Below are 13514 nucleotides of genomic sequence, written 5' to 3' on the forward strand. Positions count from 1 at the left end.
CTGGGTTTTTGGACAAATCCTCCCTTTAATGACAACTAGAAAAGCTAGACAAAATATCAAAACCTTGTTTGAAGACATCAGAGTGTTAATCAGGTACTTAGTGAGAGCTTGTTATACTGAATAATACTTCTGATAGACTCATGGGCCTAAGGGAAAAAGTAGGAGTTCAAGGCCTGCCAAAGATGGGGATGTTGGTGAATATCCTAGATTCCTAGGAGTAACAGTGTTCCCAGTGTTTTGCAAGGCTAAAGTTAACAGAATTACAAGGAAAAATAGGCAAATCTACAACCATAGATGGAGATTTTGATATATATGTATGTATTGTGATACATATATATATACATATATATACACATATATATGTATTATACATATGTATATCATAATACATATATATGTGTATTATACATATATATATCAAAATACATATATATATATGTATTTTGTTAAATTAAAGATACAGAACATTTTAACAATATAACTAACAGACCTAACTATCATATATAGAAGTGAATCCAATAATCTTGGAATATAAAATACCAAGCACACCAGGAACTTTTACAAAAGTCTATCATATAGTATAATAATAAAACATATTTCAACCAATTTCAGAAGACTTAAATCATACAGAGGTTTTTTTTCTGACCCCATGCCACTAAGCTAGAAAACAAAAGCAAAAATTATAATTGGAATATCCATACTTTGGAAGGATAAAAAAATATACTTTTAATTACCTCATGAATCTAAGAAATCATAATGGACATAAGAAAATATTTTGAACTGGATGATAACACAAATATTACAGACAAAAAATTGTAGTATGTAGACAAATCATTATTGTAGACATATTTGTAGACTTACATGAACATATTAGGCAAGAGGAAAAGCAAAAATTAAATGACATCAGCAACCATTTTGAAAAGTGACAAAATGACATTAAAATAAACCCAAAGAATATAGAGAAAGGAAATAAAAATGACAGTAGAAATTAATAATATAATGAAGCAAACAGAATAAAGAAGATCAACATGGCCAAAAATGTGTTTCTGAAAAGACTAAGAAAACTGATAAACAACTGGTGAGACTGATCAAGAATATGAAAGGAAATAGTTGACATCAAGAACAAAGATAGGGTTAGCCTGGTGATGGGTATTAAGTAGGGCACGTACTGCATGGAGCACTGGGTATTATACGAAAACAATGAAGCGTGGATCACCACATCAAAAACTAATGATGTATTGTATGGTGACTAACATAACACGATAAAATAAAATTTTAAAAAAAGAACAAAGATAGAGACATCACTACAGATCCTACAAACATTGAAAATTTTATAAGAAAATATGAACAATTTCATGCTGATAAATTTGGTAATTTAGATTAAGTTAACAAATTCCTGGAAAAACACGTATTACCAAAAATGACAAAATTTCTTGTTAGAAAGTCCTATATAGAAAATACTAAATAGTCTTAACTATTGAAGAAATTGAATCACTAATTAAAAACCTTCTCACAAAGATAATTCCAGATTCACAGGTCTTCACTATTCAATTCTATTAAACCCATCCAGACAACAGAAAAGGCGGGGACATTCTCCACCTTGTTTAATGAAGCTCCCATACCTTTGATACTAAAACCTAATAACCAAGATATGTCAAAGGATAGTGAAAGTTCATTGTTACTCCTGAACATAGATACAAAAGTCTTAAATAAAATACCAGCAAAATAAACCCAGGAACTTTAAATTGGATAATGTATTGTGACCAACTTCTGTTTACTGCATCAATTTAAGGGTGAAATAACATTAAAAGTGATCAATGTGATTTTAATAGAATAAAAGATCATTTCAAAAGATACAGATAAATATACACTGAATATATATGTTCATGTTTTTAAAAAATGTTTAGCAAGCTAGAAACAAAAGGGAAATTCCTTAATCTAATAAAGAATAACTACACAAAACCTGTAACAAACATACCTAATCATGAAATGTTGAAGGCTTTCCTTCTGAGATGAGGAACAAGACAAGATTGCCTGTTATTACTACTTCTATTTAACATTGTAGTAGTGGTCCTAGTTGGTTCAATAAGGCAAGCAAAAGAAAAAAAAGGCACTAAACTGAAACTCTTTACTGATGGATGTGATGGTGTTCGTAGAAATCTAAATAAATCTACAGATAAATTATTAAGTAAATTTAACAAGTTTAATGAAATCAAAGTCAAGATAAGAAAATCAATTATATTTTTCCTATATCAACAGCAAACAGCAAGAATATGAAATTTTAGGTATGATATCATTTTCAATTGCATCAAAGAATAGTTAATACTTAGTAATAAATGTAACAAAAATGTGCAAGACTTTTATGTAGCAAAATGTAACATCATTGGATCAGTATCATCAAGTGTCAGCTCTTAAATAGTTCTGAACATCTCTAAATGCAATGTAATCATAGTATAAATCTCAACAAATTTTTTGGGGGAGGCACAGTCTTTGACCAAAGCTTGTTCTAACATTTATACAGAAAAACAAAGGGCCAAGAATAGATAAGACACGTTTGAAATAGAAAAATAAAATGGTAGGGTTTATTAACTGTAGTGTACTAGGACTTAGAATAAGTTAAAGTAATTTAAGACAGTGTAATATTGTCAAAAGGACAGACAGACCAATGAAACCATTCAGAAAAGTCCTAAGTAGACCTAGGCATATATAGAGACTTGATTTATGAGAAAAGGAGGTACATTTGATTTATGACAAATGGGAAAAAGAAATTTGTTTTAAAAAATGGTGCTGAGACAATTGGGTTTCTAAATAATAATTAAAAATAAAGAAACTTGATTTTACCCACACCATATGCAAAAATCATCTCCAATGATTTGACTACACAGATGTGAAAGGCAAAACTAAATATTACAGAAGATAATGCAGGAGAATATTTTCATGACTTTGAGGGATGCAAAGATTATAAAAAATAGGGTCAAAAAGTGCAGATCATAAATGAAAAGATGAATTTTACTATATTAAAGTTAAGAATATCTGTTCCATAGAAGATCCTGTTAAGAGGGTGAAAAAGCAAATCAGTGAATGGAAGAAGGCATTTGCAACCCATTTATAACCTATATAAGATTCTTAGGTCAAAAAAGAACTCCTACAAACTTCTAAGAAAAAAAATGAACACTCTATAAAAAAATGGGGAAGATATTGGGAAGAAGGGAGGGTGCTGAAATATACAGGGATCTGGGGTGCTAGGAATATTCAGTTATTTAACCTGGGTAGCAGTTATACAAGTAATCACTTTATCATATTCATTAAGCTGGACATTTATGTTTTATGCTCTTTCAAATGTGTACTATACTTTACAATTGAGTTAAATACATGGTACCATTATGGCCCCAGGCTCTGATAGCTTGAAACATCTATCTCAGAACAAGGATGGTCTTGCCTTGTGAGGCTGATGTTCATAACATGTAAATAATATTTCACCCTTGTGCACTATTTCATTGGCTTTATACTCTGTGAGCTAGGCATGGAAGAAACTACTGGACTCTTTTCACAGATGAGAAAACTGAAAACTGAGGCCCAAAGAGGTTAAATGACTTCTCCAAATCCACATTGCTAGCTATGGCAGAGGTGGGTCTTGAAACTAGAGCTTCCCGCAACCCCTAGCCCAAATCAAAGTTAAGACAATGGAATGATCCACACTCACTAGGATGGCTATTATCCCCCAGATGCAAAATAGTTAAGTGTCGGTGAGAATACTGAGAAGTTGGAATCCTCATGCATTGCACTCACTATCTCAGAATGTGAAATGATGTGGCTGCTATGGAAAAGTTTGCTACTTCCTCAAAAAGTTAAATATAGAATTGCTGTATGACCCAGCAATTTCACTCCTGGGTATATACCCAAAAGAATTGAAAACAAGGACTCAAACTGATGCTTGTACGACAATGTTTATAGCAACATTATTCACAATAGCCAAAAGGTGGAAACAACTCAGGTGTCCACCAACAGATGAATGGATAAATGCAATGTGATACAGACATACAATGCAACAGTATTCAGTCTGTATAAAAGAATAAAATTCTGACACATGCTACAACATGGATGAACCTTGAAAGCAGGCTAATTAAATGAGCCAGACACAAAAGGACAAATATGGTATAAAATTCCACTATATATGAGGTACCCAGAGTAGACAAATTCATAGAGACAGAAAGTAGAACAGAGCTTACCAGGGAATGGGGAGGAGGAGATGGGGATTTAGTGTTCAATGGGCAAGGAGTTTCTGTTTGGGATGAAAAAGTTCTGAACTAGATTGTGGTGATGTTTACAAAGCATTGTGAATGTACTTAATGCACTGAATGATACAACTGGTAAGTTTCATGCTATATATATTATACCACAGTAGAAAAAAATTTAAAACACAGGATAAATATTATGATGAACTTTATTTACCTTTGTTCCCCAAACCAGGAAGCTTGAGTTTATTTTGGGGGTATCAGGGGTCCTCATCTTACTCCAGGAAAATCTCAGAAGGTGGGTGTAGCTTACGTTTTCAAGGCTAATTCCCTACTGGTCTTGAAATGTTCATGTTCTAGAGATCCTCCATGGTCAGCAATAAGTTGGTACATGACAGACCAATTCTACATCAAGTAGGAATTGGACAAATGCATGTTTTATGTCTATGTGATGGATATGTGAGGTTGTGTACACCTAGCCTCTGTGATGAGGAGTGAGGGTACAAGTGTGAAGCAAATAGGGGAGTCGGAGGTACTTCTCAGTTAGCTATTAGTTACAGGTTAGCTGTTTTTGTACATCAAGAGTAAGCTAGAATAAAGGTAAAGCTGTAAACTTTTCACATTTTTTTGGTGCTTTAATGCAAACTCTTTATATATATATATATATATACATACACATATATATATGTATATGTATATATGTATGTGTATATATATAGTCTATAAACGTACTTCCCAGAGATATTCTTCTTGCTAAAAACAATCAAATTGTATTATTTAATTTCATTGCAAAGAACATTTCAAAAATAATCTTTGATGTTCAGCTAGTAAGGGATCTCCCAAGAGATATTAATGGAGATATTAAGGCAAATAATCCATTGTGTTTCCCTGTAATGCTTTAAAATACCCCACAGCACTTGCTTTAGGGAAACAAAGTGTTTCTTCCAATGTAATTTCATATGCTTTTTTTAGTTCATACTGAACTTTTTTTCTTACAGAAGTTTCATTTTAGCTTTTCCTGCTTCTTTTAAAAAGTTTAGGTTTGTGGATGTATAATCTTTTTCTACTTTCTAGGTTACTGTATACTTTGTAGTTTTGAGAAAATGAGTATAATCATTGTATCCATTAGTTTTAAAACTGAGATTCATACAGAGAAATGACAATATAGGTATAGCTGCTAGGAGCACTGATGCTGCGTTGGCACACGTGGGCTTGAGTCCGAGCTCTGCCGTTTACTAGCTATGTAACTGTGGGCAAGACATTTGACCCCTGTTGCTTCAGTGTGTTCACCGATAAAATGAAACACACAATAATACCTACTGTATAGAATTGTTATGAGAAGTAAATGAGTTAATATTTGTGAAGCAATTAGAATAGTGCTGAGCACATAGAAAACACTAAGTATGATGTAGTGTTAAATAAAATAATACAGGTTAGCTGTAACCCTGGATTTTGTGCTTTTATTTTTCCTCTGTGGACTGGAGATCTTTAACTCAAAAGGATAGGTGAATGTTATTGTAATGTCAGCAGTAACTGTTGCCTGGAAATTCTTCAAAAGGAAGTTGGTAGAAGTTATTCTTTACTCTGATAATTATCAGTATAATCAGAATGCATTTTCAATAGAAGGTAGAATAACTCTCAACTAATAAAAAGTAGTGGATTTTGATCAAACACCTTATTTTCTTTTGTACCTTTGCCTTAGGTAGGAAGGGAGCCTTTTCATGACAGAAGATAGCAGATTAATCATCATGACTCCACTAGATCTTGACATAATAATTAATCCATATAAATTACCCAAGTGATATTAAGAAAATAATTCATATAATCTGTGATGTGAGAAATCAATTGTTTCATTATTCATCACCCATTGTGCAATTTTGATTCGATTTGGTTTGTTGTGTATTATTTTACTGCTCTATTAACTTAATGATTTGAGCAATTATTTATAGTTTGTGATACTAGGTAATAGATTTAGAAGATATTATTAGATAATTCATGATAAAATGATGTTTATGGATGTTATGGAGAAGTCTTCCATTTTAATCTGAATGTCGTATGTAGCTTGATCATAATGAATTCATATTCTTCTACAAAATTCATATAACACAACTATAAATGTAACTTTCCATTGGCATGGAAGTATAGTAGTATCAACATTATTTAATGTAGAATAGGTAGCTGATGGTACTCGTGGCCCTCAGTTTCATTGCGTATCTATGGAAATATGACACTTGCTGGAAGATTCTAATGTAAAGTGAAAAAAATAAATGAGTTGATGCTCTACCATTGTTTATTTTTTCAAAAATTTCAAATCTCCTTCTATTGCTACCTCTGGTTTTGGAAATTCCTCATAGATGTCTTTGTCCTGATTTTATAGCATGTCCTTGTCATTACCAAGATTTATACTCTTAATAATAATGTTTATTTGCTTTTGCTCATGTGGATTTCCTTGTGGATTTCCATTTTTCTCTAGATATATAGATTGGAGTGGCCTAACGCTAATCAAAGTTTTTCCAGAGAGAAACAAATTATACAGGTGCACATTCTTATTTATAATTACTTATTCTCAAATCTCTGAAAACTAAAAAGAAAGGAAGAGTAACTTTTTATTGGCAAATCTGACCTGACCTGAATTGACATGAAGTTATTTGTTGTTTTCGTCCTGTTTATTGTGAGTATTCATATGTTTCACTCAAACAGAAAGATTAATGGTTTGATTTCAGGATGCTGCGCCAAGGCCCCAGTGGAGATATTATATTATATATAGTATATACACTCTATCATTCTAAAATCTGGGAAATTCATGTATTCTGAAATACATTTGGCTGTAAGGATTGCATGTAACCTGTAATCATGATTGTTTTTGGTGTTGTTATCATAAGAACCATGTGGTCTAGGAATATAAATTTTATAATTATGAATTTTAGTCTTTAACTTTTTCTCTTAGATTACCTATAGTCATAATACATTGATGAAATATTATTAAATTATAATTAATGGTTCCAACATCCTTGAAACAAACAATTATTGGTAATGTGGCTAGCCAAATTCTCATATCACATGTTTTTAAGAAATATTTCACTGGTTTCACATATTATTTATAGAGATTAATGATGAATTTCAAATTAACATGAGCCATGGAAATAGTTTCCTAGCATGTGAGTATAATGGCTCTTTATGGGATGTCTTGGGATACTAAGATCATATGTTGCATCTATATTCTGCTCTTTAGGTGAGGCTTTTATGACCGTCTTCCACCTTCCCACTTCAGTCTGGGAGAGAACATTTTTTTTTTTAATGTAGAATGCATTGTTGTTATAGTATTGTTTCTCATGTAGCATACATAAATTATTAACCACAGAACACTTTAGTGAGAGATGTTAATATTAACTTGTTTGTAAAGTATAATTTTTTAACTGTCATTTGTAGGTATTTATTACCAGGAAGTACACAATTCTTCATGAGAACACCAAACTACACCTTGAAATACAGTTCACCTGGAATGACTCGCTCCAATGTTTTGTTTACATCCCGATATGGCCATTTGTGAAACAGAAAGGAAGATTGCCATGGATTATGCATAATAGCAATTCATTTTTTTCCCTCCAATTTAAACATGCAAAGAAAGTGACCATTAAGTGCTGTTTTATGTATATATGACATATATGTGTGAAAATATATACACGTGCACTCAAATAACACATATATATTTATTATAATATATGAAAGAAGAGTTAGCAGAAAACTGGATATAAGACTTAACCTTTCTGGAAATGTAATAAACCATTAAATTGTTTACAGAAATATGTGAATGTCTAGAATTTGCTAGGTTTATAATTAATTCCTTCCTACTAGAAATGTTATTTTTGCTGCAGAGTATATAAAACAAAATTGATCTTGAATATCCCATTTCAGTGTTAAATTATTTTCTAGATAATACTTCTTTTGACTTGAAAAAGCATTAATAGTATAATACCTTATTAATTCTCTTATATATAGTAGCCATTTAAAATGAAAAACAAAGCTAGAAGCCTGGTGTTGCTTGATGATAGGATTAAATATAAAACGGGTTTATCATTACTGTAGCACACTTCAGAGTACTATAAAAATCTCAACCTGATTTTCCCAGTATTTTTATTCCTCTATGTGGAAATTTAGCTACTTGTGATAATGCACATTTTCAGTAAGGCTTTAGTAAGATCATATAGTGATCCAAAATGGAAGACAATCCAGTGGGTTACAAGTAAAAAAACGTAAACTAGATTTTATTTTCTACTTTTCATTGGGAGTCACATAAAGGAACAGAAAATGATGTTAATAACAAAATCTTTCCATCTGATTTTTGTATCTCATACCATTTACTTTTATTTGGAAAGTATATCTCCAGTGGGTACGTATGGTCAAATACAATTTCTTCTGTTCTTCAGAAGTAGAAGAGTTGACATTTCAAACTCATTTTGGTGTTATAGGATAATGTGTCACACTTATTTTAGAAGTCTCTTAATGTTGAGACCAACTTACATTGTAAAATCTAATATAGTTTCACATTGCAGCATAGAAAATAATCTAATTATTGCAAATAGAAGATTCTGATTACTAGATATTATTAGTCATGGAAGTACCCTTGAGAATTTTCTAAAATCAAAATAGAGGATGAAGTTTTCTTTGTGTCTGAAGTTATTATGCATACATTTCATAGCAATTTACTTCCTTTTCTTGCTTATAGTTTCAAAAACAATGAGTGAGCTTTCAGTTTTCCATAAAAATATAAACAGCACTATCACTGACATGGAAATCCTTAGAAATTACAATATTCATCTTTTAGAAGTTTCTTTAAACTTCTCCCAACAGTCTTATTTTTTCACAGATGCTAATTACTGGCAAAATTTAGGCATGTTTTACCTTTTACTATCCTAGAAACTACTTCCAGTAAATCAAGAAATGGCCCCAAAGCAGGAGAACTGAGAGAAGCAAACTGTCCTAGTTTAATTTGCAAAAAGGATTAATTGGCAACCTAAAGTTGACTAAGTTAGATATAGTTTGCTTTTAAAGCCATATTCTGAGGCTGTGATAGGCTAAGATAGGATTTTCCTTAAATTATCACTACTTGATTCTTTATGACTACCTAACATCTATATTCCAATAGATACTTTTCCTTGCTAAATGCATCCCAAAGAAGAATTTGTTATTGTCTTTGGGGAAAAAGAGGATAAGGTCAGGATAAAAGAAATTACAGTGTAACTCTGAATGTTTGTGACTCCATTTTGTGAATTCTTAAATATATTACAGATTTCTTAGAATAAATGATGCAAAAATTGGGATACTGTAAAATCATTGTAAGAGTATAAACAAGTAGGTCTTTTCATGAAGTATTTTTAATAATTTTTCTTTTAAATTCATGAGTTGTCCATGAATGAGACATAATTTCAAGTGTCTGGTATATGATATCTATCCAGTTTGTTGGTCACTCACTTGCATTAATTTAAATCAAAATGGTTAATATGCTAGAGTGGGTGCTTTGGGACTTCTGTCTTTAGTGATAAAAGAGTGAAATTTTTATTTAAAACAAATAAGAAGAATGTTCAACATGGGGATGAACCCTCTCCCCCTAGAAAACACATACACACACACACACACACACACACACACACACACACAATTTAAGAACCTTTGAAAAATAAGTTAAAATGTGTGAAACTACCTAACTAATTAATGAACAAATTTCATTTATCTAGCTACTTAGATCTGGCTTTTTTTGAGCACTAGAATTTTCTTGCTGACATTTGCATATTTATACTGATCTAGTTTGATGTGATAAAATTGTGAATAAAAGCCATGTGCTCATTATTTATATATACTACCCGGTATGCTGTGGACTATGGTTGCTATCAGTGCTTATTCCATAATGAGAAACTACGAAGAGAAGGTTCAGTAGTAAACCATGAAAGTCTCTAGAGGCCATAGAAATGTTTTAGAGGTATAAAATATTCCTTAGTTTTTATTATAAATTTTTTATTCATAAAGTGGAAACATATCAATATAAGTGATAGTACGGGTCTGATTCTCTCTTCTAGGAGAGAAAGTAACTTTATTTGAAAAACTTCAGAAGTTATTCAATATTACCAGGAGTTTTTAATAGGGAATTTGGTTTACTTAAGATGAAAATGTATTTTCATTCTGTTATAAAAAAACATATCCCTACTCATTCTGTAAATCTAAGATTAGAATGCTTTCCAGAACTGTATATGATTGCAATCATTTCCAGAATTATATAAAAAGCAACCTTTATTTTAAATCTCATCTATGAACATGGTATGAGATGGCAGATTTGTTTTCACTTTAATTATCCAGCATTGTAATTAGTTACCATTTGCTTTATGTAATCTGTTGAAGGAACTATTGTGATTCATATTATGTTTATTTTTACTAGCAACAAATTTTATTTTACTAGCATTTCACTTACCTTGCATGTATAAAAACGAAGTTATAACAGGATCAAATATGGAAATAACCTCTGCCAGACACAAAGATTTATGCAGATTTTTTCATATGTCTAACTTAGGTCTAAATACACAAAAATTGCCTACTAATTCCTCCTCCCTAAAACTAAAATGAACCAAACTCAGACAAACAAAAAAAACACAACTTTCTTTTCATGTAATATTTACAAGCAACTAGATGGTAGAGGCTTCTAGACATTAAGGACTTCATTCTAATTCTCTTTTTAATTTGGAAAGCATATGATTATAGAATTCTGTTATCTAACTTGAAATTTCACATTTTAATATAAATTCATCCAAATGCTTTCATCTTTAGCATGTCAAAGCCATTCCACATAAAAGTTCTTTTTAAATCTGAATATACACATATTTGACCTTTTCAAATGTACCAAAAAATTGATAGTTGCATAAACTCTATTATTTCTAGGTTTCTGCAAAGCACTGATTCATTCTTAAATGTGTTCTCTTTAAAAAATAATATCAAATACCTCTAGATGAGTGACAGAAAATTCCTTCCTTTTCTGTTCTGTAATGGTAATTTACATTTTGAGTCTTAGTTTACCTGGTTCTAAAGGTTAAGCAATAAAAAGTGTAACTTCAGTTAGTTGTGTTGCTGTGATCTAATGATTTTTGAAAATTGGCTTTTCTCTTTAAATTGAGAAATTTATGTTTTCAAGTTCTGAATTAGTTATCTAAATATTTTGGGTTAATATTATTTACAAATAAATAAAAAATTTGGAAATATACGCATGATCAAAATTTTATTCCTTACACAGCTTTTTCTCTCTTCCTTTTTTCCTTCCTTCACCTCCTCCTCTTCTTCTTCACTTTAACCTTTGAAGTTTTGACCTTTGATGGGCAAAGTCCAGAAAGGATCAATCCTGCCTTTTAGATATTGGTTTTCCTTGCATTTTATGGTGGTATATTTTTACCTCAGAAACAATAAAACTTAGATAAAATGTGTTATTAGATCAAGTTCAGTTTGTCTGCTGGGGCTTTTAAGAACCAAGTTTCTATGCCTAAAAAAACATTGTCTAGACTATTTGAACCAAGATACATGCCTACAAATAACAGTCTTGCAACCCAAAAGTGGTATATTAAAACTTACTGCAGTCTTTGAGATTGCGGCCCTTTTTGGTGATTTTTTGCCTTGTCATAAGTGGGTATATGGTATATTGAAGAAAAAGTATTCAGATAACATATTTTGCATTAACTGGGCTGTATTATCTAAGAAGGGCTACATAAAACTTTTATTTTATCCCTACCACTAACTTGAAAACTATTGGTACAGTCATTGCTCAATAGACTAATATTTTTTAAGTGGGTAAGAAGACTTGCAAAAGTAATCAGATAATGCTGATATTTTCTTTCAAAGGTTAACCATGGCAGTTCTTGGTCCTGAGCTGGTTGGTTCGTATAATTACCACTGTACATGCTACAATATCGACTATTAGTAGATTTGTTGAAGATTCTGGGTTTCAAGATTAGCTTGAAAGCAATACATTTGCTACCATGAATCATGACTCAAATTATCCCCATGTATTTACTACCTGTATATGAATGCAAATGTTGTTACAGAAAATATGCTTGAAATGTCAACACAATGTGCAATTAATATTGCATTGTCATGCTTCAGCATGTGATATCTGTATGGTGAAGTTATTTCAATTACTATAATAAAAAATGTTTAACATAAGAAAGCAACAACATGTCATCAAATGGTTATTTCTGTCTTACACAAACACACACACAGACATACACACACACACTTTTTAGTAGTACAGGCAACTGGTTTTAATTAAGCTTTCAGGTGATGAAATATGTTTTCACAGTAATTTTCTTCTGCTGAACAGACAGCAATAGCATTATGGGGATAATTTTTACTGCTATTAAAGTCAGGACGAGTAAACAAAATTGGTGTCAATTTTTCTCCTAGTTAGCTGAAAGGCAGACCCTTTTAAAATTTAGAAATGACACTTTTATATCTCTCTAGTATCATTGATTATAACAACAGTATTACTAGTCTGAATAGAATTATGTCAGCATCTTAGTTATGACTTTTATTTTTCATAGGAATTTATAGTTTTATCATCGTTAACACATCATACTGAGCCTCAATAAGAAGCATATCTTAGTCTCATTGCTGTTCATACCATTGTTCTTTAAGATGTTTATATAGAAAGAAGTGAGAATATTCTTCCTTTAAAGAAAGGAAGTACTTTGGTTAAAAATCTTGTTATGCGGTAGTAACATTAATGCCATGTATGACTTAGTTTTTGGAATTGACAACCACTTGGTATAAATATTGACTTTTAAAAATATATTTTTTTAAAATTTGTCATTATTTTTATAAGGTTAAAATATTCTATGAATGCTTTACAAGTTAACTTTTTGAGTTTTTTTTTTTCAGTGACAGATAAGGATGAGGCCAATGTGGGTAGTTTGGTATTTACCTATTTTATAAAATAATTCATAAGATATATATAGATATAGATATATTTACATATGTATATATTTCATTCAATTAAATGACTGGAAATCTTTTTACATTATAAAATAAATCATCCTGAAATAATTTCAAGTGTAGAAAACTTCATGTAGTGCCTTAAATCAAAACTAATACTTAGCTTTTTTGCAGAGAGGAAGATAATAGATCTTTAAATTAATTTGGAAAGAGTTATCTCTTAATGGTTGTTCATGTATGTATAGGACATGGTGACAACAATGCTTAGCCCCATGATCAGGTAGATTTGTAAAACATTAGGTGTAAAAATTGGGA

The 13514-nt window shown here is 31.0% G+C and overlaps 1 protein-coding gene across 2 annotated transcripts in view; it reads left to right on the forward strand.

Moving 5' to 3' along the window:
* TTLL7 (tubulin tyrosine ligase like 7) overlaps nt 1–12439 on the forward strand; it is a 150346-nt gene extending 137907 nt beyond the window's left edge. For both annotated transcript variants that reach the window (XM_032425022.1, XM_032425017.1), the window contains one exon: nt 7665–12439. In XM_032425022.1, the coding sequence (XP_032280913.1) occupies nt 7665–7785 (121 nt within the window). In that variant the 3' untranslated portion in view covers nt 7786–12439. The remainder of the gene's footprint in view (nt 1–7664) is intronic.
* Nucleotides 12440–13514: the final 1075 nt, after the last annotated feature.

Source organism: Phoca vitulina, unplaced genomic scaffold (genome assembly GCF_004348235.1).
Source record: "Phoca vitulina isolate PV1807 unplaced genomic scaffold, GSC_HSeal_1.0 scaffold2, whole genome shotgun sequence".
Classification (NCBI taxonomy): domain Eukaryota; kingdom Metazoa; phylum Chordata; class Mammalia; order Carnivora; family Phocidae; genus Phoca; species Phoca vitulina.